At 41.3% G+C, this 24,476-nt stretch overlaps 1 protein-coding gene across 4 annotated transcripts; it reads right to left on the bottom strand.

The window, feature by feature from the left end:
* Nucleotides 1-21,546, bottom strand: LOC590424 (translation initiation factor IF-2). 4 transcript variants are annotated; one of them, XM_030972404.1, is made up of 7 exons: nt 21,382-21,544; nt 21,239-21,240; nt 9,488-9,585; nt 6,146-6,673; nt 5,608-5,858; nt 3,545-3,826; nt 1-1,291 (listed from the first exon to the last, which is right to left on the bottom strand). In XM_030972404.1, exons 3-7 carry the CDS (start codon nt 9,576-9,578, stop codon nt 1,217-1,219), a joined length of 1,227 nt encoding a protein of 408 aa, XP_030828264.1. In that variant the 5' UTR covers nt 9,579-9,585; nt 21,239-21,240; nt 21,382-21,544; the 3' UTR covers nt 1-1,216. The 4 variants fall into 4 exon arrangements, with proteins under 4 accessions (XP_030828264.1, XP_030828262.1, XP_030828265.1 ...); XM_030972402.1 differs by lacking the exon at nt 21,239-21,240 and having other exon boundaries at nt 21,424-21,546; XM_030972405.1 differs by lacking the exon at nt 21,239-21,240 and having other exon boundaries at nt 9,492-9,585; nt 21,424-21,546.
* Nucleotides 21,547-24,476: the final 2,930 nt, after the last annotated feature.

The following is a 24,476-nucleotide window of genomic DNA, read 5'->3' as shown; positions in this document are numbered from 1 at the left end:
GAAACACCCCCTGAACTACATGTATGTCAAGAACCAGAAGGGCATTAACTCTTTGTTAAAGTATGACTTAACACCCTTCTGGCTCCAAACAGATGAAATGTCTTAACCCCAATTACACACCTCAAATTACCTTGTGGCCACACAGCATGACATGTGCCCCTCTTCAGCGGCCTTAATGCTCCTCTCAAAATCGAGTCATGCTGGTAAAATATACAGGTTGACATTTCTTACGATCACCCTGCATTACACCAAACATATCTTCTCTATCATAAAGAACATCACATACCTCATTGGTTTGAGAATCATGGTAGTCTATTGGTGGTTTCAAGTACACCATTTAGATGTTGTAATTGTCAATTTGGGCAGGAAAAACTACATGTACATATTTTTAAGTACTAAGATGATGATTTTTTTTTCTCCAAAAATGTTACACCAATACGATTGGGCAGAGGAAACCTTAATATTCGCAAAACTTGGGGTACAAATACTGTTACTAATGAAGGAGCTCATTCCCCTCCTACTCTTAAAAACAAAAGCAATTCAATCAAGTTTGTACTAGTCCCCAAGGAAAGACTCTCATTTGACAGTATAACAAATGCATAGCACCTTGATAGAAGCCCACTCCAAGCTGAGTGTAAATACAAGCAATTAGATTACAGGGCCCACAAGGTGCATTCTACAGTCTTACAGTTCAGACCCTAGAAGACCGGACAGGTTTTGTGCCTGCATACTAAGTCTCTATCAACACGTATCTGTCAATCTGAGTGACAGGAAAATAATCTTATTCCTGTTTAAACTTGAGACTCTAATCATAACTGTATAAGTTTCTGGGGATACATGTACTGTCATGAAAATTCTACGGGTTGCCATAACTAACACAAATTATCAAACAATTTCTCTTAATTAACAGGTTGTAATGAATTAGATAACACATCCAGGGCAAAATAGACTAATGTTCAATGAGTAAAATGAAGAGTGGGAGGGGGGGGGGGGGGGGGGGGGGCTCTTTCCCTTTGCCTAAAATCGGGCTACAATGGCAAAAAGCCCAGGAATAGGAACACAGAGACCTAATTTAGATTAGGTGGCAAAATGCCTTCTGTCTACATCTACTCAGGCAACAGCTCCATGTTTCAGATGAGGTCATCATGTACAAGCTGTCTGATCATGTATGTTGACCCAGATTATCAAGTTACAGCACAATGTAGAATTCTTGGTCTTAGCTTTTACCGCCTTCTTTTAATGCCCTTGGATTTGTTGGACTTAAAAGTCTGGCAGCACCTGTTATCCGCCCCTGTAAAAGTGAACAAACACAGACACCGACAAAATCAATATAATTATTTGCTTAGAATGGGAAAAAATTGGGGGGGGGGGGAGGGGAGTAAGTCATCATTTTATATTTTGATAATGAAGGTATCATAATTCCACAGATCGCAAGTTTTTGTTAGTTTGTTTTCCCATATTATTGATCCAAATACTGCATGATAAACATCCTGAATGACTTTGAGCAAATTTAATCTGCTCAAAGTTCAAAGTGTTGTTTCGCTTTCAAAACTCTAGATTTCTTTTAAAATGTTTCCTATCATTTAGTGTGTCAAAACGTCTTTAATAATCAACTGAATGGGACATCTGGCAGAGTCTGATGAAGATGTGATTGATCAAGATCAACATGTCCTCAAGTCAATCACAACTCTTGAAACAAGGGAAACGCTCTCGGTGGTCTCTCCTGCATTACGCAATTCGATATGATGAAAAATTGAGGTTGGGACATTATTTATAGGCAGGGTGGCCCATTAGCAGGGTGGCCCATTAGCAGGCCCCCCAAAATGAAATCCTCTAAATATAATCACATTTTGAAGTGAATATTGACTAAGAATCATCAGAAGAATTATTTACTATTAAATGTACCACGATCGGTAACTTGAATGAAATATGAACAAATTAATAAAACAAATTATTAATTCTCATATTAAGTTGTGAAAACATAATCCAAGTCTACTGACCTTTCACCATGTGACCTGGAATTTGTGTCCTATGATTTGTGATACTTGATAACCCTTGGGTACAAGTTTCATGGGATTTGAACAATCAATTTTGAAAATATGCTAAAAATTTAAAATCTTGATGTTGATGCCACAACAAAGTCTAAGTTTGTTGACCTAAAATGACCTTTGACCTTAACTTAGTGACCTGAAATACTACTCACATGCTTGGGGAGACTTGATAACCCTATAGTCTAAATTTCATTGACTAAGAACTTAAACTTTCAAAATTATATCAAATATTCAAAAACTTAACCATAGGTTAAGTTTTCGATGATGATGCCACAACATAGTCCAAGTCTGTTGACCTGAAATGACCTTTGACCTTGACTTTGTGACCTGAAATTCTAATCACATGATTGGGGATACTTGATTACCCTATAGTCCAAGTTTCATTGACTAAGAACTTATACTTTCAAAATTATATCAAATATTCAAAAACTTAACCTTAGGTTAAGTTTTTGATGTTGACGCCGCCGCCGTCACCGGAAAAGCGACGCCTATGTCTCGCTTTTTGCTACGCAGGCGAGAAAAAAACCAGATGGATCTTCAACTGCGTGCCAGTCGAAAATGATGCCTCCACCATAGAGTGACTTAACGAACCAAAACGGACTGAAGTGATTTTTAAAATTCAAGTTTGATTGTAATCCATTAACAGGTTCTCAAAATAGCTTGATTACAAGCTATTTTTCATATACATGTATGACCCTTTGACATTGTGACCCCCAAACCTAATCGGTTCATTAGCTCTGCAAGAAACATATATGACCCAAGTTTGGTGGTAATCAATCAAATGGTTCTTGAGATAACGTGATCACAAGCTATTTTGGCATACATATGAGCCCTGTGACCTTTGACCCCCAAATCTAATCAGTTCATTGGCTCTGCAAGGTACATACATGACCCAAATTTGGCAAGAATCCATCAATCAGTTCTTGAGATAACGCGATCACGAGAACGGAACATAAGGACGTTTGTAGGAACGGACAACCCAAATTCATAATGCTTCTGGCTACTTTGTAGCGGAGGCATAAAAATATTGGTAGTCTGGAATTTCTTACCATTGGTTAATTTTTGTTTTGATTTAGTTTCCCAGTAGCAATAATTATCTCAATGAAATATTACTAAAGAGATGCCATTGAATCTAATGAACATGTTCATATCTCCTTAAGATCTGTGTGATTTGGTATATGTATGAATAAGAAAGTGTTTTTTTTAGAATAAAGCATGAAAACTTTTTAATTATTTAATTATATGGGCACCTTTCATTGTATGACACATCATCCGATTATTACTTCCCAGTAAATTTCCTACACCAACTGAAGTTCTCACATCGATCCTAGATCGAATACTATAATCCTAATCTAGCCTAAAGCCCTAACTTCATCCTGAACACTATATCTTTAACGACTTAAAGCCTGGAGCGAATGTTGGAGGAGGAAATGTTGGATCAGGAAGCTTGAGGTTTTAGCCCTTTCATGTGACAAAACTTCAGCACATCTTACCTCTAAAACGTTGTACTCTGCAATGAGCTTGTTATACCTAATCACAGCCTGCTCTGCCGTTCTTTGATAACTCTCTACCTCCCTTTTGGCCTCTCTCTGGGTATCTTCCACCATTTTCTTTCTTTCCTTTTCAGCTGCGTCTATTTTGCCTTGCATCTTTCTCTGCATGGAGTCCATCTTTCTCAGAATCTTCTCCTCAGCAGCCTTGACAGCGGCTCGTTCATTCTTCTTGGCTTTGGCATGCTCTGACTCGAGTTCTTTTTCTGCGTGTTTACGTAGGGTCTGCATGCAAAGAAAAGAAGATATGATAAGATATTTATAACGTTTCATACATGCTCTGCTTTTAGGACATTACTTGGCGATAAAAACACATAAAAAAGCATTAATCAATCACAACCGTTTAAAACAGAGATTTTCCATCTCCTACTAGCATGTGCAATTCTTCTGTCTTGCAATAATAATAATAATAATAGTGGGTTCTTGTATAGCGCTCATGTCTGTCATACGTGACACCCCTGGCGCTTCCGTAAGTTAGACTGTCGTGTATTCAGCACTATTGAGTATACAGTCAAACCTGTCTATAGCGAACGCCCAAGGGAAACACAAAAAGTGGTATTTGTAGACAGGTTGGCGTTGGCGGCCATTATAAGCCGATCGGTTAATCTAACGACGCAAGTTTCTGTTGGTGTTTAAAATTCAATAAAGAAAGAGTGGTACGGTTTTTAGTCAAAATAGGTACAAAATGATTTGACATTTTTATTTCTTTAAAATTGTCCGGCATTTTTTTAAAGCATGTCAAAAATTAGAAAAAGAAAAAATGTGTGAGTCTGAAAATTTATTGACAGAAAGCGTGCGGCCCACTCACCAGGGAAAAATTAATATCTATTTTTCGGGGGCTACTTTTCAAGCTTGCCTGCATGAAAATAACATTCTAAAATTTGTTTTGCATTGAACTCTATGCAAATTTACGGGGGCTCTTTTGGGCATTTCGGGGGCTATTTCGCCCCGAGCCCCTGTGTATTTTTTTCACTGCCTCTCGCACGCCAGCCAGTGCGCGAACAAGCGAGGCTTCGATCACAAAGTTTATGTCGATGAAACTGCAGAGATGGCAACCCTAATGCACATCGTACCGCCAGTACCGGCCCAGGCCACTAGGCCTGGCGTTCATGAATAGCACGCACTGTATTGCACTTGCAATGGGCCTGCTGAATCAATCAATTGGTTCCTGAGAAAACGGAAAAATAATAATAATATTTAATTTTTATATAGCGCTTAATACAAATGTCTCTAAGTGCTTTACAAGCTATTCTTGCATACATAATGAGCCCTGTGACATATTGACCCCAAAATCTAATCCGTTCATTGGCTCTGCAAGATACATACATGACCAAAGTTTGGAGGAAAACAATCAACGGTTCTTGAGATTACGCGATCACGAGAACGTGATGTACAGACGGATGTACGTAAGCACAGACAGACGGACTAACCGAAAACATAGTGCCTCCGGAATAAAAGCTTGGGGTTGAATAGTTTTTTGTGTGTAAATGACCGTTAGATCTAGCTTCATGGGCTGCCTCTGTGCGAGCCATATACAGCAGAGCGATTGAACAAAATTTGCTTGAGCACTGCTGTGGCTGGTCGCTACACGGCTGCCGCTGGTGGTCAATGTGTGGACCTTTTCGGTGGCCAGTGGAAGCAAAATGAGTGGCTGCTCGTCGCTGTCCACGGGTCCTTAACTTCATGAAATCTCATGGGGGATTTTAAGTGGTCATTATGGACAGGTGGTTGCTAAGACAGGTTTGACTATACCAATTATCAATCTCTCACAAGTCTGATCCATGTAGCTTACCTAGCTTTAGTCTACATTTCCTGACCACTAACTGACAGACAGATAACTACTATCCTGATAATATATTACTATAAAATAGGCTTTACCAAGATGGCAATCAACATTTTGAAAAATTAAAACCATAATTGAAATATTTGAAATTATTAAACAAATGAATTAAGAATTAATTCATGAAACATTTTTAAGATTCATTTTCCGTTCAATCCTGCCTAACCTGTAACTGACTGTTGTATAGTTTCTCAAATGATGTCCTGTCTATTTCTGCCTGTTTTCGAAGCGTCTCTTGGTATGCCTTGCTCTCCTTCCTAATAGCTTCTACATCCTTTTCAGCCTGTTTCTTGATGGCTTCTCTCTCCTTCTGAACAGATGCAGACATGTTAAGGTGTGCTCTTCTCTCCACCTCTTCCATGTCTTTCCTTGCTTCCTCACGGACCTCACATAACTCCATTTTTCTCCTCTCCAGCTCTGCATCAGTTTACACACAAAAATACATGAAGAGTGAATGATTTAGCTCCGGAAATCGCCAAAGGCACCTCTAGAAAAATGAAAATGTGCATGAAAATCACTGCATTGAAAGGTAGCTTTACATTTGAGCAAATATCCAAAAAGAGATGCTGTGAACAATAACTGTACAAAATTGCAGCTGCGTAAACTTGGAAAAAAAAACTAAGAACATTTTCTCTCTTGTGAAGGTGTTCAGGATGTCTCATGGATGCAATGGTTTATAAATAGACCACTATACTGCTACTCACCTAATTTAGTTCTCTTCAATTCTTTAACTCTTGACCTCAAAAGCTCTATGCCAGCCATGGCCTGTAGGTGCTCTGCCTCCATGTCGTCATGACCACTGACCGAATGTATCCTATCATTATGAACTTCTGTGACCTTTGAACCCTGATTATTCATTGATGACCCGGAAGCAATCGGTGAGGGACATCTATCTAGATCCATATTCTCACTGCCACTACCAATCTCACTCCCTATCCCAGAATCTAGCCTCTTTGTGGAGCTTGAGTTTACTGGGCTTGGGGTAACTTGACTCAAGTCTGCTGGGTTAGTGTTTTTATCTGGTGTTGCTGAAGCAATCTTTGCACGTATGTCAGCTTTAGAATCTTCAATCGCCTCAGGAGTCTTGGCCCTTACTACGGGAACCTGCTTGACGCGTGCTAGAGGGTTTTGACCCAACAGCCAATGAGAATCATCTTCTTCACTGCTTGGTCTCCTTCGCTTCATAGGGGGACACTTATACTTGTGGTAGAATGAAGGGTTCAGGCGTACCTCTGCAAAGTAAATGATACAGACCATGTGTGTTACATAATAAGCAAATACACTTTAAGAAACGTGATACAATACAGACAACTATAATATCCTATTTTATTGTGTACAAACAAGAAGCACAGGACTACTTAATTTCATCAAGTGTCCTCCCCATATCCAGTTAAATCTGCCAACTCAAAGTCTCATGAGGTGAATTTTCCAAATCAAAATCAGATATTTTGTTATGACCAAACTATGCAAAACATGTTACACCTAACACTTTTTAAGTCGAATTTTGCATTAGTTAAACTACTTAAAATTTCAAATTTGAATTATGCAGAGTTACATGTAACTGCTGAAAAATCTTCTTTCAGGCAGTATACTGATTCATAACACTCAATTTGTTTCTGTTCTTTTGGTTTTTCTTCCTTTCAGGTAATACCATTGCACCTTTCGCCTTTATCTTTAATACTAATGGTTCAAATTTCAAATTTATTTGAAAGGGTGTCAACAAAAGAATTACAATGTAAGTTTAGTTTACCGGTAATACAACTTTTTAACTTCAGGCTTTTCTTTGCCAAAATTAAGTGATTTTGGGGTTCTTGTTTAAATCAGCTCACTCTCATGACCTAAACAATACATGGGTGTTTTATATTTATGATCTCATGATTTATCTTTTTTTTTAAATTGAATTATGTATATATCTTATGTAATTATGTCTATTTATGTATATCTGTGTATATTCGTGTATATTTACCATCAACTAATGAGGAGAGCCTCCTACAGAGACTCAGTTTCTTTTGGTAATCCCCAGGCATTAGTTGATGGCTTTTTTCTGTTATTGTATCTATTATTGTACTTCGTTTTGTTTTGTTTGTTATTGTTATACTTATTTATGTTCCTGGAAATAAAATAAAATAAATAAAACCAGAAATATCGCAATCTGCAATGCCGCGCAATGTGAATGTATCCCCCGGCAGTGGCAGCGATTTTGTGTCATCCTTATGTTCGAAGGAGGGACAAAGATCCCCTATCCCCTCCCTGAAACAAAAGGATGACGTATAGATCGTGACTAGTGGCTCAGACTATTGTCAAGACTAGGAGCAGCATCACCAAAACAATATGTGTGTAGATTAGAGTATAATGCATCTCTGTAGAAAATTTGAAAGAAATCTGTCAAGAAATGTGGCAGTTAGCGCGCACAAAAGACAGGCATCAAAATATGACCTTTGACCCTATAACAGACGGTAGACAGGTGGCAGCATCACCAAACACTAAAGATGTGTATATTGTACTAAGACACACCTCCATACAACATTTGAAAGAAATATGCCAAGAAATGTGGCAGTTAGAGTGCATAAAAGACAGATATGACCTTTGACCATATAAAAGATAGGACAATGAGGGCAGCATTGCCCAAAAGTGTAGATTATACCAAGATACATTTTTAATTCTCTATACAAAATTTGAAAGAAATCCGTCATGAAATATGACCTGCAGAGCACACATTAACCATCTTAAAGAATATGGCCTTTTAACCTATAGAAGACGGAACATTGAGAGCAGCACCACCAACAGTTATAGGTATGTAGATTATACCAAGATACATCTCCATACAAAATTTGAAAAGAATCTGTCAAGGAATGATGCAGTTAGACTGCACACTAGAGTGCACACTAGTCACCATCAGAATATGACACCTGACCCTATAAAAGACGAAACACGGGAGGCAGCATCACCAAAATCTATAGGCTTGTAGATTATACCAAGATACACCTTTGTTAAAAATCTGAACAAAATCCGTTGAAAAATGTATCAGCATCAAAAGTTGTAGGTGTTGAGATTATACCACGATACACCTCCATACAAAATTTTTCAGAAATCCGTCAAGGAATGTGGCAGTTAGAGCGCACACAAGAATATGACGCGGCGGCGGGCGGCGGCGGCACGCTGCTGAATCCAAAGTACCCCACCGGCATACAATGAGAGTCTGTGTGCAAGTGCAGAGCTGCCAAGTTTTATTTTGCATTTTCAGTATTCTTATCCCCCAAAATCTGTATTTTGACCAAAAAATCCGTATTTTTTCTGCATGAAAAAAGTATACATGCATATATCGGCAATGTACGATCACTTATTACATTCCCGTCCCACACGCTAACAATTGTGTTTTAGATCTACACTAAGCACTGCACAATGGACTTAACATTATTTTGCCCTTTCAAAAGTAGCTTAAATGAACATTCATTACCGTCATTGACTGGACAATTCCTTCAGTCTTTTCTGCAAATGTCCTTCATTTTAGTTCTAACTCTTAAGTGTCACTAATGTACATGTTACTTCCAAAGCAACAACGTCGTTAGCATGCACAATTAGTACGCACACACACACGTGTACGCATATTGGCAAGTTGCAGCACCGATTCCACTTCAGTCCCACACGCAGACAATCGATGCTCTAAGGACCGCACACACGCACAGTAAACATACAAACGGATATCCAAAGTCGAAACACGTCTTTCAGCGCACGGAGTGCACCAGCCATGCCCATAGACTAATACACAATTGACACGGTGTGCGCACCGCCCATAGACTTATACACAACCAATTTTTTCTTCTTCCGTATTTTAACATGAAAAAACGTCCGTCCGTATTTTAAGTTGATTTCCGTACGGAATACGGCAAATCCGTACTACTTGGCAGTGCTGCAAGTGGCTCACTTACACTTTACGACAAGGGGGGGGGGGGGGGGGTGTACACAAACTTCAAACATAGAAGAGCATACATGTACACATACAAAATATTATACATTTTACAAATTATTTTTTTAGAACTTCTTACCTACTTTCTTGCAAACATTGATTGAGTTAAGAGGCTGAGCTCCAGCTTTTGCAGAGGTCGACTTGCACTTTCTTAGCTGGCGCCTATCCATTCCAACACTGAAAGTACAAGAAAAATAAATTATATGTAGATGTATTAAAGGTATTATTACCCGTATCAGACATCTGAGCTGGTCATTTACAAAACCGTATTGCCCTAGTTTTCACTAGCAGTGGGAACGGATGGGTATATTCTTTGTATTTTCCTTGGTCTCCCTGCGCGTATTGACTTTGCGTGTAGAGACGAGTGAAAATATACCTTGGTATTTTCATTGCGCATCTATTAATATTATGCGTACGAGAACCTGCGCACTTTGCGCGCACTCTATTGTGACGTAATAATCACACCAAATACACACTGTATGTAGTGTATCGAAAATTTTGTCAAGCACTGGATGCACAGTGTTGGTTTGACAAAGTTTGTTCAGTTCTTGAGATTGTCATGGTGGATGTCTGTATTTGCTCTAGATGTCTGATTTGGATAACAATAAAAATATTGACTGGCTTTACTTTCGGGGATATCAGAAATATTGACCGCGCTAAGACCATATTGCCCTCGTCTTTCGACTCGGGGCAATATGATCTGAGCTTGGTCAATATTTCTGATATACCCCTCAAGGCCAGTCAATATTATATAATTGTTTAACAATGTTAAATCTGAGATGCACGGCGCTACGTCATAGCAGTGTCTGCGATACGGTGAAATATTGAAGCCCTAAAAAAATTGCGCTGCAAAATGATCAAGAAATGACTCAAAAAAGTAAAAATCTTTAAGTGACCGGTTTAACCATACTTTTTTTCCCCAATCCTGTAGTGTTATGAAAACTGTTAGGAAAACACAAAACTTGATTTCAATTTCCATTCATAAATATCTTGATAATCAGACAGGCGATCGTTTTGTAAAAGTCATGGGGTTCCTTGACCTACAGGTTTACAATTATCATTGCGGCATGAGCTAAATCCAGCATTTTGTTTCAGAATCTGAGACAAAGCTACCCACTCCCTTTTTAGCAAAAAAAGCCCCCAAAACTAAAGATCCAATCAAATAAGTTGTAACCTATTGGATGGTAATAAACGGTGCATTTTCACAAAAATTGTGCAAAATAGTAACCAATTGTTCATTAGTTACAATGGATTATTTGTCATTAAAAAGAGCCATTTGTTGCGATGTAGTCAGTGATTTCAGTGGTAGTCAGGACTTTTTTTCTTAGTGCTGGTACACTTGATCCATAAAATACAGATAACCTTGTGCCAGTCAATCCCGACAGGGCAGAGTTATATGTGTCGACTTAGGCAATCTTCAACTTATGCATAAAATCATAGAAATTTGACGTAAGCATACATTTTGTATGTACTACATATACCGTAAATCTCTGTGTATAAGGCACACTTTTTTGCCGCCGAAAAAAATTGTAAGTCGGGGGTGCGTCTTATACACAGGTACACACACACACACACACAAAAAAAAAAGTTTCGATTTATGGCACTATGTCTGGCAATGTCTCCCAGGTCAGTTATCGGTGTGTTGACTCACCACTCGGAAACTAGAACACTCAGATTTGTCTGTCATCTTGGTTTGAAAGTAATCTTTCTAATAGATCTCAATATGTAGTTTATAATAATAATTCCTCCAATTTTGCTTCGGCGTACCACAAGATTTCATCCTAGGTACTCTACCTTGTAGGCAGGGTTTTTTGTTTTACCTCTTAATTGGTGTTGGTATAAAAAGTTATAGTAAATGTAGTGCTGTAGCTCAGAACCGAAAACCCAGGCAATTTTTCAAATTTAAAAACCTGACCCGGAAAAGCCTGGGCTGCGTCTCATGAAACCGTCATAAGTACAGGTTGAGCGACATCCCATTGAAATGCGTGTATTAAGTTTAACACGCATTTCAATGGGATGTCGCTCAACTTGTACTTATGACGGTTTCGTGAGACGCAGCCCAGTTGACCCGAATAGAGTGGGACTGGCATTATTATTGATTTTAAAAAGGCTACCTATATATACAACAACAAATCTTGTGTGACCTACTGACCTTGTCCTAAATAAAGGACACACAGCGCTACATTTTTTTATTCTGCTGCCTGTGGTCTAGACATGCCATGTGCGCAACTTCTAGCCAGGATCAAGACAGTTACATACAGAACTGTAAGTCCCAGATCAGCATACATTATCAACCTTAAATCTAGACCACTCCCTAAGACGGAGCCAGACATATTAGCCAATAACCAAACAAGTCAAAATACAGATGTCTCTGTAAGAGTGCCCATCCCACATGCTCTACTATTATTGATCAATTTGTCTGTCATATCAAAACAAGCATCACATGGAGGGCACATTACACGCATCCAAGATTTGCATACATTTTGGATTTTGTGCTGGTAACCGATAACAAAGGCCACGCACCCTGTTCAGAGAAACCGTGGTGTAATGTTACACCCAGCTGACCGTCTGCTGTCTGGCATGCTTTACTGTATAAGCTGATATTTTGGCGTAGATATTTTCGCAAATGACAGGCTAATAGACGTTGCTTTCGGGAATAGCACACAGAAGATTTAATGAATTGGCATGAAGTATTCTCAAACTTTCTCACGCTAACATATACACACACAGACTCGGTCATGTAAGTAAACACACACAAGTTTAGGTAGCCCATTGCACCACATACAGCTGAGTAACGTACATGTACCGTTACGAGAATTTCATGCATGCATTGTGCAATCTGTGCAATATATGCTCAGGGAGAGAAAGAACACGCGGGGCAGGAGGCGACGGCATTGCATTATAATTACTACATACATAAGGCAGTTTAGTAGCTAGCGATTTAAAGAGGATGCAAGCACATAATTTAATGCTGATATTTCGCGCTCCGGAATGATGAGGTGCCAATACTTTTGCGTGTTGATAAATTAGCCATAATATGCAATTCATGAAAGTAACGAAAATAACAGCTGGTGTCTGGATTACATTTGGCCTGCGATTAGTCTATGGGGCCCATATCCTGCACGTATTACCTTTTCCGTGCGGAGGCAGTATGCATGGCCGTGAGATTTTTGTACGGATTCAAGTGCTCCGGGTTGACTACGATTTTGTTCCCGCGGGATGTTAAACAAGCCCGTAGCCCGTAGATATGTCATAGGTGGCATTGCACATCCCCACACGGGCATCGCGTGGAGGTCTCACGCTAATCGTGCAGCAAATGCACAATATTTCAGTGAACATGGGGGCAAAAGACGCTGAAAAAACGGCACGGCGATGCACGGTCACCATGCCTTCTCTGCGCAACCTCTTCATGGAAGCTGCACGAGCTCCGTACGATTTCCACGTGGAGGTTGCAGAGACTGCACGGGTGCTGCACTGAAATTGCATGATTTTCCATACAATCTCTGAGCAACCTCTGTACGGATTTGCCCCGGTCTGCCCTCGAGGGCCAATACAAGAAATGGCACGATGCTCTTAGATAATGTAAACACAAACATTGTAGCCCGTAGCCTCCTTTCGAACAGGTTGACTATCCGTCGTGAGGACTCCTGACGACGGATAGTCAACCTGTTCGAAACGTTGAGCCACTCATCCTCTCCAAGCGCTATAGTTCTCCTTAGAACTATATGCTAAGAAAGATAACAACAGTCCTTTTCAGGACTCCTCAACCCTCTCTCTCTCTCTCTCTTTGTCTCAAATGGGGCACCCGCAAACCTACTGTACAAAAACATTAATTTTTAGAATAATACAAAAATTAAAAATTCTTCTTTACAACATACCGATCAAATATTTTTTAAAGACAAAATAAATATTTTTGTCTTATTTTAAACACTGTATGCTTCTTTTAAAAGCTGATACTTACTTATTACTCACAACAAGTTTCTATACTGACAGCTGTTGCAAGGCGATTTCGGACTAGTCATGGAAGGAATGTGCAATACACTTCATTAGCGTGCGGAAACAAACATACGTGATCGTACCAAGAAATCATTACAACTACGAGAGCACAATAGGAAAGGCAACAACTACTCAAAATTACTGTAAGCAGATACATAACTTGAACGAAGAATACAATAGTTTCTCCTGTTTTCCAAGAAATGCCACAGAAAAAGTGATATTTTAGGAGTTACTAGGTACATTTTTTATTGCAATGGGCCTGCAACGAGGTACGTGCACATGTACTGGTTATGTTAATCACCCAGGTGTTTATGTTGATCTCCACATCATTAGCGTTTAAAGTCCATTTGTCCCACTTTGTGGGGCTGGACATTTCCGTTATGGCTGTTTTCCAAGATTTCCTGTCTGTGGGATCCATAGGACTGATGCATCTTCTTCTATGGTATCTCCAAGTTTTCCTGGGTCTTCTTCCGGTGACAGGAAAATTTAGAGCCCTCTGGAGCCAGTGTGTTGCCTCTCTTCTTGCCACATGTCCAAACCATCTAAGTCTATTTATCCTCATAACCTGTGACACCCCCACAATTGATTGAAGGAGAACTTTGTTCTTCCTTCTCTCATGAAGTGATGCCCTGCGCATCCACCTCGCCATCCTCATCTCAACTTTCTCCATGCGCTGTACATTGGACGAATTCATTGCCCATTTTTCTCTCCCATACTACATGCATTTTCTTACACGAGCATTGTACACCATCCCTTTCACTCTTAAAGGGGTCGCCCTTGTGGTGAGAAAAGGAGAGAGCTCACAAAACTTTTTCAAAGCGCTTTGGATTTTTGCATTCAGGGCTGCTGTGTCTCCTCCTCTGACAGCCAACATGTCTCCCAGGTAGCAGAACTTCTCCACCTTATCATACGTTGTTCCATGGAGATCCAAACCTGTCACATCGTCACTGGTACATTTCTGTGAGATTGTCTCAAAGCATCTCTTACAGATGAATGTCTTACTTGCTGCCTGCAGGCTACCACATATTCTACTGCTTCTGCGATGGACCCAGCTCCTGCATTTGGTGCATCTGATTGAGTTTGCTCCAACACCTGTATAGCAAACTGCGCAGGGGTACTCTCATGTTTCCTCCGTCTCACCTGCATCAGCAGAAGACACCATGACCTTGGACTTTCCAGCATTCACTTTCAGACCCTTTCCTTCTAGGGCTGCTTGCCATAAAGACATTCTAGCTATCAGTTCTTGTTCACTCTTAGCCATCAGCCCCAAATCATCTGCGTAGAGCAGTTCCCATGGAAAGCCTTCCCGAGACGACATCCATTACGATGATGAAGAGAGGACTGAGCATTGGTGAATTCCTGCTTTGACATCAAAGCTTTTGCTATCACCACACGACGATGGCAAATAGTGCCATGACTGCTCGTACGAGCCACTCCTCAACACCTGCCATCCTCAATGCCCATCTGACAACCTCCCTTGGTACTCGGTCAAAGGCCTTCTCTAGGTCGACAAATGCAAAGTACAACCGCTGCTTCTTTGCAAGAAACTTTTCTTGCATCTAATGTACAGTGAAAATAGCATTGATAATTCCCTTTCCTGGCATAAAGCCAAACTGCATTTCATCAACTGCAACCTACTCTCCGATTCTCTTTTCTAGAACTCTCTCATAGATCTTCATGGCATGCTCAAGAAACTTGATGGCTCGATAGGACCCACAGGCCAGTGGGTCTCCATTCCCTTTATAGAGTGGGACTACTGCACTCAGAGTCCAGTCAGATGGAATGTGACTTTCATCTAGAATATCATTGAACATACCTATCAACCACTCAACACCATGCTTCTCTGATGCTAGTACGAGTTCTGTGACCACTCCTGATGGACCAGCCGATTCCCTTCTGTTATTTCCTCCAAAGGCTCACTTCACTTGGCCTCCTGGGCTTCCCAAATCACTTGCCGTGAGTTTCTCTTTGCTATCTTGTATGCTTTGTGCTCTTCCCCCCTCCCTGATTGATTCCATATTTTAAAATTTCCATTCTTCTCCTCAACAGCCACTGCGACATCCTCATTCCACCACCAGGTTTCTTTGTGTCTGCTTTTTCCTTGTGTCCATCCGCACACCACTGCTGCTGCCTCAAGCCAATTTTTTTTTAATTGCCAGCCATTCATCTTCTATACCACTGGCCTCTTGGACCTCTGCATGTCTGGATTCAATAATAGACCGAAGTCCTCCTGTACTTCTTTCTTCTGAAGTTTCCAGATCTGCAGCCTTGGCTTTAATTTCCTTTATGTGGAGGTCTGCAGTGACTAGGTGATGCTGAGAGACACATTCCTCTCTGGCAAATGCTTTCATATTCTTCATCACGGCCCAATTAGTGGCTCTTACCAGGATGTAATCGATTTGGGTTTTGTTTCCCCCAGAGTTATATGTGATAAGGTTACTGTCTGGTTTGCCAAAGAAAGTGTTTCCTATCATCATTTCCATGGCTTCAGCAAATTCTAGAATTGTCTCCCCCTCTGTGTTTCTTCTGCCAAATCCCATTCCTCCATGCAAACCCTGGTAACCATCGGCTAACATGCCAACATAGTTTTAATGATTTCTTGGTATTGTAACAAATTTAGATATGTCTGTATAATGTGCATAGTTCATTATTATTTCGGTATATATTGTTGCTTGTTGAGCAAATCTAACTCTATAGTCCTCTGTCTAAGCTGTTGTTTTTCGTCCTCAAGGAATTCTGGAATTTCTATTACGTAAGCCCAGGGGCACGCCCGTCTAAATTGTGTGTCATTGTCTTACGTAACAGCAAGGACAGATACTCACGTCACGTGCGACCCCAGACTGACCCGAGCGGAGGTCGGACTTTGCATAAACCCAGGGCCTCGTTCATCAAGAGAGTCTGCCCTCATCTTACGTAACAGCACGGATAGACACTCAGTTGCGTGCGGCCCCCAACTGACCCCTAGCGGAGGCCAGACTTTGTCCTCAGTTTGAGGACAGACTCTGCCCTTTAGCTCGAGGTCGGGTTGTATCCTTGCTGGAAGGTTGGCCTGCTAGAAGACAGTGTATATGTAAATAAAGCTCCCTATATAAAGCCAGGGAGATCTAAAATCGAGAGACTTCTTCTGGAGACTTCTTCTCAAGCCTCCTTTCCGCCGCTTTGAGAGCACGATTTCTACCGAGCTGCAAATTCACAATCAACCTACTCAATTTGTTTTGAATACCGGTATGCACGCATGAATGAGAAAGAAACTGAGTGAGAACTGAGAGGAGACAAGAGTTCGAGATCGAGAGCAGTCTGTAACAGTAGTAATAAATTTTGTTAAAGTATAATCACGTATATTAGTTTGGGTTCATGAGATTTCCTTAGTTTTCCAGATATTTGAGCCTACTTTTACCGATTGGCACGCTATTTTATTGTATCCATATCAGGAGGCCGGAACTAAGCAGTCATCTCTCGAGAAGGAAGGAAAAGGGCTTTAAATTCATCAATTCAATTCATCAATTCAAATTTTATTGGTCCAAAAGGAATTTTGTTGTGTTTACTGCTACATGCATTCTTCATAGAGAAAAATAGATAAAATGTACATGTGACATGATACATACAACATGAAATGAGTATATAAAGAAACTAAACATATACGGTAGCACATTCTTATTATATAGATATTTTCTCTGAATTTACATTATTGACAATATCAATATTATTATAATTATTTGTATTGTTACTATTATTATTAGTGTTGTAAGTAAGCTTGCAACATTTCTTTCTATTTTATTGTCAATATGATTCAACCTAATGATTTGATAGTCAACGTTATGCTGCAATAGTAGAGTACTTAACAATATAAAAGTTAAAAAAATGGATGCTTTGGTTTACACATACATGTACGCTAGAGCCTCAGAGTTATTGACATTGACTAACTAAGACCTAAAATTTCTGTCTCTTTCGTTCATTAGCCTCTAATTTGTGTAGGGTCGGTCATACAGTCAATCTGCTAAATGGAACCGATGTATATTAACCTAGGCCTTATTTTCGCGAATAAATGCATCGGATATGAATTCGCTAAAATGACATTTTAGTCCAAAGTTTGGTGGCACGAAAGTGCCACCATCTTCTGACAGCAGACCCTATGTACCCTTCTGTCTCTTAAGAGAGGAGCCAACCCTACCCAAAAAGAGGCTAATGAACGAAAGAGACAGAATTTTTCGGTCTATGACTAACTATGCTTTGCTGGAGTACTAATGCCTGGGTTGACAAATCGTCGCCCGGTTGGCAGAAGGGCGTTAGCGCGCAAGCGACTCAAAAACTACTTTTCGAATTGTTCGCATTCAAAGATTTGTTTTATATTTAAACTGCTTTCCGTCCCAAAAATCGGTTTGAAACTTGTAGGGTGTCTGATTGCGCACTCGGTTTTGTGTGCTAAACCCTTCCCATTGAGATTGCACACATCCCTATGCAGTCTACCACGTGCATGCAAAATTAGTCAATGTTTTTATTACCAAGTTGATATTCAAACCTTTGTTCTTTATGATCCTGAAGGCGATGCACAATAAGTGAGGTGTCATGAAAGAGCAGGTTTTTCTCCATATATGCCCCAAAGAGGGCATCTCTGTACTATCTTGATCAAAACAATGATTTAAACATTGTTTCCTTGGTAACCCTGAGAGTTCCCAATTTAGAGAAATGACCCCCTCATGGAAAAGTAGTTTCAGTCGTAAGGAATATATCTACATGTATGTACTTATTTTTTCACTAGACCCATAGGATCACATACGATTACAGGTTGAAAATACCCTTCCCCTTTGCATATATCGCGCTATATGCAGCTGTTGAGCAAAAATTAAAACTCTGCATGTACCACTTCTTTGTCCACTCTGGACAAAAATTGGATGAATACTGCCTACATTTTTTTTTTGGGGGGGGGGGGGGGGGGGGGGGGGGGGCTGTATCTTTTGATAGAAACATCGGTGAGTCTTCAATTTGAAATGTGTTCTTCTGAGTACCTGGTAGTTGATTTTTTCAATTATCCTACCATAATGGTGAAAAACAATGCAAAACTAAAGGGAAAATTGAAAAATCGTTCAGACACCCTAGTAGAAGGGGCTTAACTGAACATTGTGAAGATCTAGATCGATTATTAATTATTGGTTTGCATGAAGATTGAGAGATTTCAGGTACGGTGTTCGGTGTTTGTGTTTATAGAGCGTGGAAAGGCTGCTGAACCAAGCTCCAACACTGACTGTCAGTTTAGAAGGACGATACCGATCACGTTATCGATCGCTCAGCACGAGTGATGAACTACTCTACCATGTCTACAGGCAAAAAGTCTTGCGATAAAAGCATTAATCAGTAGGGGCGCAGGTTCGAGATCAAGCCTTTTGGTAAGTCAAAGCAGACCGGGAGCCAAATATCTGAAAAAGCTGCTCCCGGTCCTTAAATTTTAAGAGAACCGGGAGCCGTTTTTCAGAACCAGGAGCCGTTTCCAAAATTGATGAAAATATGTATTTTTTAAAATTATTTGTTAAAGCTAAAGATCAGTGATGGTCATGCGATTGCATTGTGAAAGAAACGTTTTGAAATCATTTTGATCATCTAGCATAGACGGACTGCAAGGTTCTGGAATCAGCAAAATGATAAGAAATTTGGCCAAGTCTTCATAAAGTTAGAAGCACTGTACACAGAAGATGTATATGGGAATACACACACGTGCGTGACACGTGCATTTCATATCTCTCAACAGGCGAGAGATACACTAATTTACCAAATATATCAATTAGTAGGCGGTTTCCCGTCAAAATTTTTATCATCATGTAATATTCAAAACATATTCTTTCACATGATTGGTAATAAGAGCTTCCATTTCATTTTTTGAAATTAGGGCGTTTCCAATACTGGCCTTTACCTTTAACCGTTACCTTTTATTGATATATACCTAGTTTAATTTCTAGTTTAAACTTTGAGCACTCTAATATTGGCCTGGGGAAATGCGCTCGTCTTTGAGTGGTATACATCCCCTGTATTGTGTGCAATGTACATGAGTGCACGCTGCAGGAATCGCCAACACAAAGCAATATAGGTAAACTATGCATACGCTCGTTCTCACAGCCAGCCGCTAGCCACGTTCGCACAGTCAAACTTTTAGACGGACTGAGAGTGTTGCTCGCGCACTCATACTCTTGATCTCCGCTCTGATCTGCACGCCGGCTAGCCGCCATAGCGGTGGCACTGGGAGTAGGAGATAGCGGTCGCTCGTATTCGTGCTCCAATTGTTTCAAGGCGATTTTAATTAGGATTCTCATTATAAAATGATTTGTTAGGGTTCATTCAGTCCACGTTTAACTCGTATCAAGTAAGTTTTTGTCACATTTGTGAACATTTAGTGCTAGACATGAGGAAGTTTCTAAAACAGAAAATGTTAATTCTCCCAGACCGGGCGCCAAAAATAAAAAGTGACCGGCGCCCGGTACTCATTTTCCCCATCTTACCGGCGCTAAAAGTCTGTGACCGTTGGGTAAAAATCGCCTGGCGCCTGGTTAATAAAAGGCTTGTCCGAGATTAAGGATCGTCCGCACAAATGATAGTCTTTGTAAACATGGACAGTCGCGTACGCAAAAAAAAGGATCGTTCGCATTTTCGCTGACAATTCTGATTTCCGATCTGTGCGTTGGCGATGCGAAAAAAACGGGTTCCGCAATGATTTACTTGCATTTTACATTGTCATTGACTTTGTACAGAGACTTTCACGATATTGATAAATCCTCTGGAAGACAGACAACCCATAAGTAGACTGTGAACTGGGGTTATATATTCTTAATCTGAATCCGTTTTACGCATCGCCAACTCCCCGGTTCGGGAATCTGAAACCCGCAGAGCTCCAATGAGGATGCGTTTTGTCCGCATATACGAGGATATCCTCGTTTATATGCGGACGGTCACCAGCTTGATTAAAAAAATCAAGTTCAGTGTTGTGGCTGCATGGTGATGGCAGATCAAGCTCCCAAGTGTCATTCATTGAAGGTCTGAAAACGTCTCACGCATGACGCGCGCACGCGATTTTGAAACGTACGCCATAGGCTATACGCAAGGCTGTTAACCCACCCGCATTAACTTGGATGGAGTCTCATGCCACCAAGCCCATTCTCCCGCCGCCTCAAAAGCTTGTAGCGGGAGAGTCCGCCACCTCTCTCAGAGCTACCAATTATCACGCAATAGGCGTGACATCACGCATTTCGAGGGTCTGAAAATGCTCTTACGCACGACACGCGCTAGATTTTGAAAAAACGCTATACCTTATATGTGTGTTATACCCTCACGCGCCGAATCATGAAAATGTCACGCATTGCCGATCTTTGAACTTGGCGTCTCTGCTCTCTCTCTCTTGTATCCTTCCTTCGCTCAGGTCGGAGATCGTCGGCACTGTGAGTCTGCTAAAGTTACATAAATGGCTTTCTATAGATCGTTATAGCTCTCCTGCCAACGATGTAGAATCTCCCGGTTTATGAAAACCTCCCGCCAAACCGTATCGTATACAAAAAAACAAAAAAGTGCTCTCATCCTCCCCCCCCCCCCCCCCCCCCCCCCCCCCCCCCCTGCTTATTCAGCGGCTGGCTGGAAACCTTGTCCATGTGCTTGCATGCAGAGTCATGAAAATGTCACGCATAGCATTAGTTGATCTTTTAACTTGGCATCTCTGTGATGGTGTTCTCACAACACCAAACTATGTTTTTATTTGTATGACATCACGACACCAAACTTGAAATCACTGATATTTGTGTAATGCCTGGGGCTGGGGCTGGGAGTGGGAGTATCGACTATCAGTATCACAGTAGACTACTGACTAGCGCTAGCCTAGGCTAGTCTAGATCTATATCGCCGGTTTCAACACGTTCACATTCACGAATCATACTCATACACATGCAAATTATGAGGCTGGTTTGGCCTTAGTTTTGGGGAATAAAAATTTGACAACCATACATATAAAAAATTTCAGGAAATATCGCAGCTAATATAACTAACCGTTGACTGCACCTTTTTACGTCCCGCATCTTTGACTGGAATTGTCGGCTTTTGGGGTGGCGTGACGAGTGCAGTGTGGAGTCGAACGCGACGGCGTGCATGTCGAGTCGAGTCGGTCGGTATTGGCGCGCGCTTTTCCTACAACACATGGTATGAATATGCATTGACTAGACATAAACAATACTTAGTCTTTATGTGCCAGACGTACATGAAACGAATCCACTTGAACATGCAAAAGTGCACATGATATAGGTCTAGTGGTGGTGTGTGTGTGTGTGTGTGGGGGGGGGGGGGGGGGGGGGGGGGGGGGGTGGGGGGGGGTGGCCGGTGGGACTTCCCCAAAGTGTTTCCCAAAGTTGACAGCCCTGTGAATTTTGTAATTGATTTAATAATCATAAATGATAAACGGTGAAAGCTCAATATTTCTGTCTTTCCTCTTCTCTCTCGTATATTAGCGCATAGAAACAATTATGTAATATGCACTATATACGAATTGAACATTTATTATTATAACAAAAGAAAACCCTTGAAAATCAACATTAATCTAGCTCTTCTTGCAGAGTGGGAGGATAAAATCTACAAACCACAATACAAAATAAAAGACAATGACACAGAATATCTTTAACATGATGTCCCAGTTTATTCCATTAAAAGCACACATGATTAGATATTCTTGTATTGTTACCACATTCATCATTAGCATTATCAATCCAAATACTAGTTTGATCAAGCAATTTTGGAACCAGAGCTACAGCAAGAGCCCCTAGTCCTGCAAGTAGGAACCGTCGCCACTAATTGAAGGACAAATCCTTGCAAAATATACACTGCAGTACCATTTCAATATCTTTTTAATTTTCCAATAGAAATATTTGTGATTGCAAGATCACATTCTCAAGAGGCAATGCACTAGGCTATTGAAATTTTGATCCAACATATTTTGTCCCACTATTAACCAACAGGCATGCTTACAGATGTGAAGAGTATTCACAATTATTTTATAGCATGCAGGCGCGCCGGAAGCAGTTTGGGACTGGGGGGGCAAACATTCCAGGGGGCTCACTTTCCAGGGGCAGTGACGTAATGAGACAAAAAGTTCGGAAGAGGGGGGGGGGGGCACACGAAATTTCTGCATCACCACCAGTCTTACACGTTACATGCAGGTCCCGCGGAACGTTTTTCAAAGTGGAGTATTATCGATCAGGTAGAGCGTAAATTGGCGTGGGGTCCAGGGAATGAGCCTCGGCAGGGGGTCAAGGGGCTGAGCCCCCGGAAGCTCAGGGGTTTTAGGTATTTATTTACGGTTAGATGAGCATCCAGGGGCCCTCTGTAAGGCAATTGACGTGTTCCAAGGGGGGGGGGGAGAGCCCCCAGAAGCTCAGAGGTTTTGATATTTAACTACGGTCAGATGAGCATCCAGGGGCCGTCTTAGGGCCCTTGGTGTGGTTCAGGGGGCAGAGCCCCAGGAATCTCAGGGGTTTTAGGTATTTAATTACAGTCAGATGAGCATCCAGGGGCCCGCCTTAGGGCCCTTGGTGGGGTCCAGGGGGCAGAGCCCCCGGAAGCTCAGAGGTTTTAGGTATTTAATTAAGGTCAGATGAGCATCCAGGGGCAGCCTTAGGGCCCTTGGTGGGGTCCAGGGGGCAGAGCCCCCGGAAGCTCAGGGGTTTTAGGTATTTAATTACGGTCAGATGAGCATCCAGGGGCCCGCCTTAGGGCCCTTGATGAGGTCCAGGGGGCAGAGCCCCCGGAAGCTCAGAGGTTTTAGGTATTTAATTAAGGTCAGATGAGCATCCAGGGGCCGCCTTAGGGCACTTGGTGGGGTCCAGGGGGCAGAGCCCCCGGAAGCTCAGAGGTTTTAGGTATTTAATTAAGGTCAGATGAGCATCCAGGGGGCCGCCTTAGGGCCCTTGGTGGGGTCCAGGGGGCAGAGCCCCCGGAAGCTCAGGGGTTTTAGGTATTTAATTACGGTCAGATGAGCATCCAGGGGCCCGCCTTAGGGCCCTTGGTGAGGTCCAGGGGGCAGAGCCCCCGGAAGCTCAGAGGTTTTAGGTATTTAATTAAGGTCAGATGAGCATCCAGGGGGCCGCCTTAGGGCACTTGGTGGGGTCCAGGGGGCAGAGCCCCCGGAAGCTCAGAGGTTTTAGGTATTTAATTAAGGTCAGATGAGCATCCAGGGGGCCGCCTTAGGGCCCTTGGTGGGGTCCAGGGGGTTTTAGGTATTTAATTACGGTCAGATGAGCATTTTTTATACCTTATTTGTGACATTGGCAGGTCACTTATTTTTTTCTCCGTCTTTCTTTCTTTTTTTCTTTAACATACTTTTTCAAAAAGGAGGGGGGGGGGGGGGGGCTCGAGCCCAGCCACTTTGCAGACCATGACATAAAGGCTTCTAAATTATAGCGTATTTCGCCTGACTGTAATTTGGGAATTTCTTATTTTCCAACAAACGCATAAAAAGGTATGACTTAAAAAAGAAATGGAGAAAAAATGCCGGAAAATCATGTCACAACATCATCATTTGTAAATCAATTGTTTCGAATAAGAAATACATCACCCCCCCCCCCCCCATCAGTACGCCAGCGTTCAAGGGCTCATGTCTTCTCACCCCTATAACAAAAAAACGGACACGCTTTCCCATTCTCGCACAATATGTCCACGATATGCGCGTATCGCTATTATAGAGACCTCCATTGATAAATACCGTATAGGTGGCATGCGCAATGTTTATGAAATTTAATTCCTGTGAACTTTCCGTTTCTTTGAATGGAATTGTATATGTGATTTAATTCAGGTTTTTATTATTGTTACGTTCTTTTGGATTAAAAATACAAGCCATGTTTACTCTTTTACTGTTTTTTTTTTTTTTTTTGGAGGGGGGGGGGGGGGCGTTTTGGGGGGGCAAAAATGCGTTTTGCCCCCCCACTTTTTTGACTGGGGGGCAACTGCCCCCCCTGCCCCCCCACTTCCGGCGCCTATGATAGCATGTATACATTATAAGTTTTTACTCATGAGCCTTGTTATATAAGATCTTACAACAAAATGGAGACACAATA

The sequence above is a fragment of the Strongylocentrotus purpuratus genome, unplaced genomic scaffold, assembly GCF_000002235.5.
Source record: "Strongylocentrotus purpuratus isolate Spur 01 unplaced genomic scaffold, Spur_5.0 spur5_scaffold_6, whole genome shotgun sequence".
NCBI classification, from domain to species: domain Eukaryota; kingdom Metazoa; phylum Echinodermata; class Echinoidea; order Camarodonta; family Strongylocentrotidae; genus Strongylocentrotus; species Strongylocentrotus purpuratus.
The sequence above is the reverse complement of the archived record's forward strand: the minus strand, read 5'-3'. Positions and strand labels throughout refer to the sequence as shown.

Bases quoted from the DNA above. Each gene is read 5' to 3' on its own strand.
- LOC590424 (XM_030972402.1), bottom strand. From the start codon at position 21,524: ATGCACGCCGTCGCGTTCGACTCCACACTGCACTCGTCACGCCACCCC. The intron at 5,859-6,145 runs GTGAGTAGCAGT...AAACTGATGCAG, and splicing joins ATTGAAGAGAACTAAATTAG to AGCTGGAGAGGAGAAAAATG. The intron at 1,292-3,544 runs GTAAGATGTGCT...TCACTTTTACAG, and splicing joins CAGAGTACAACGTTTTAGAG to GGGCGGATAACAGGTGCTGC.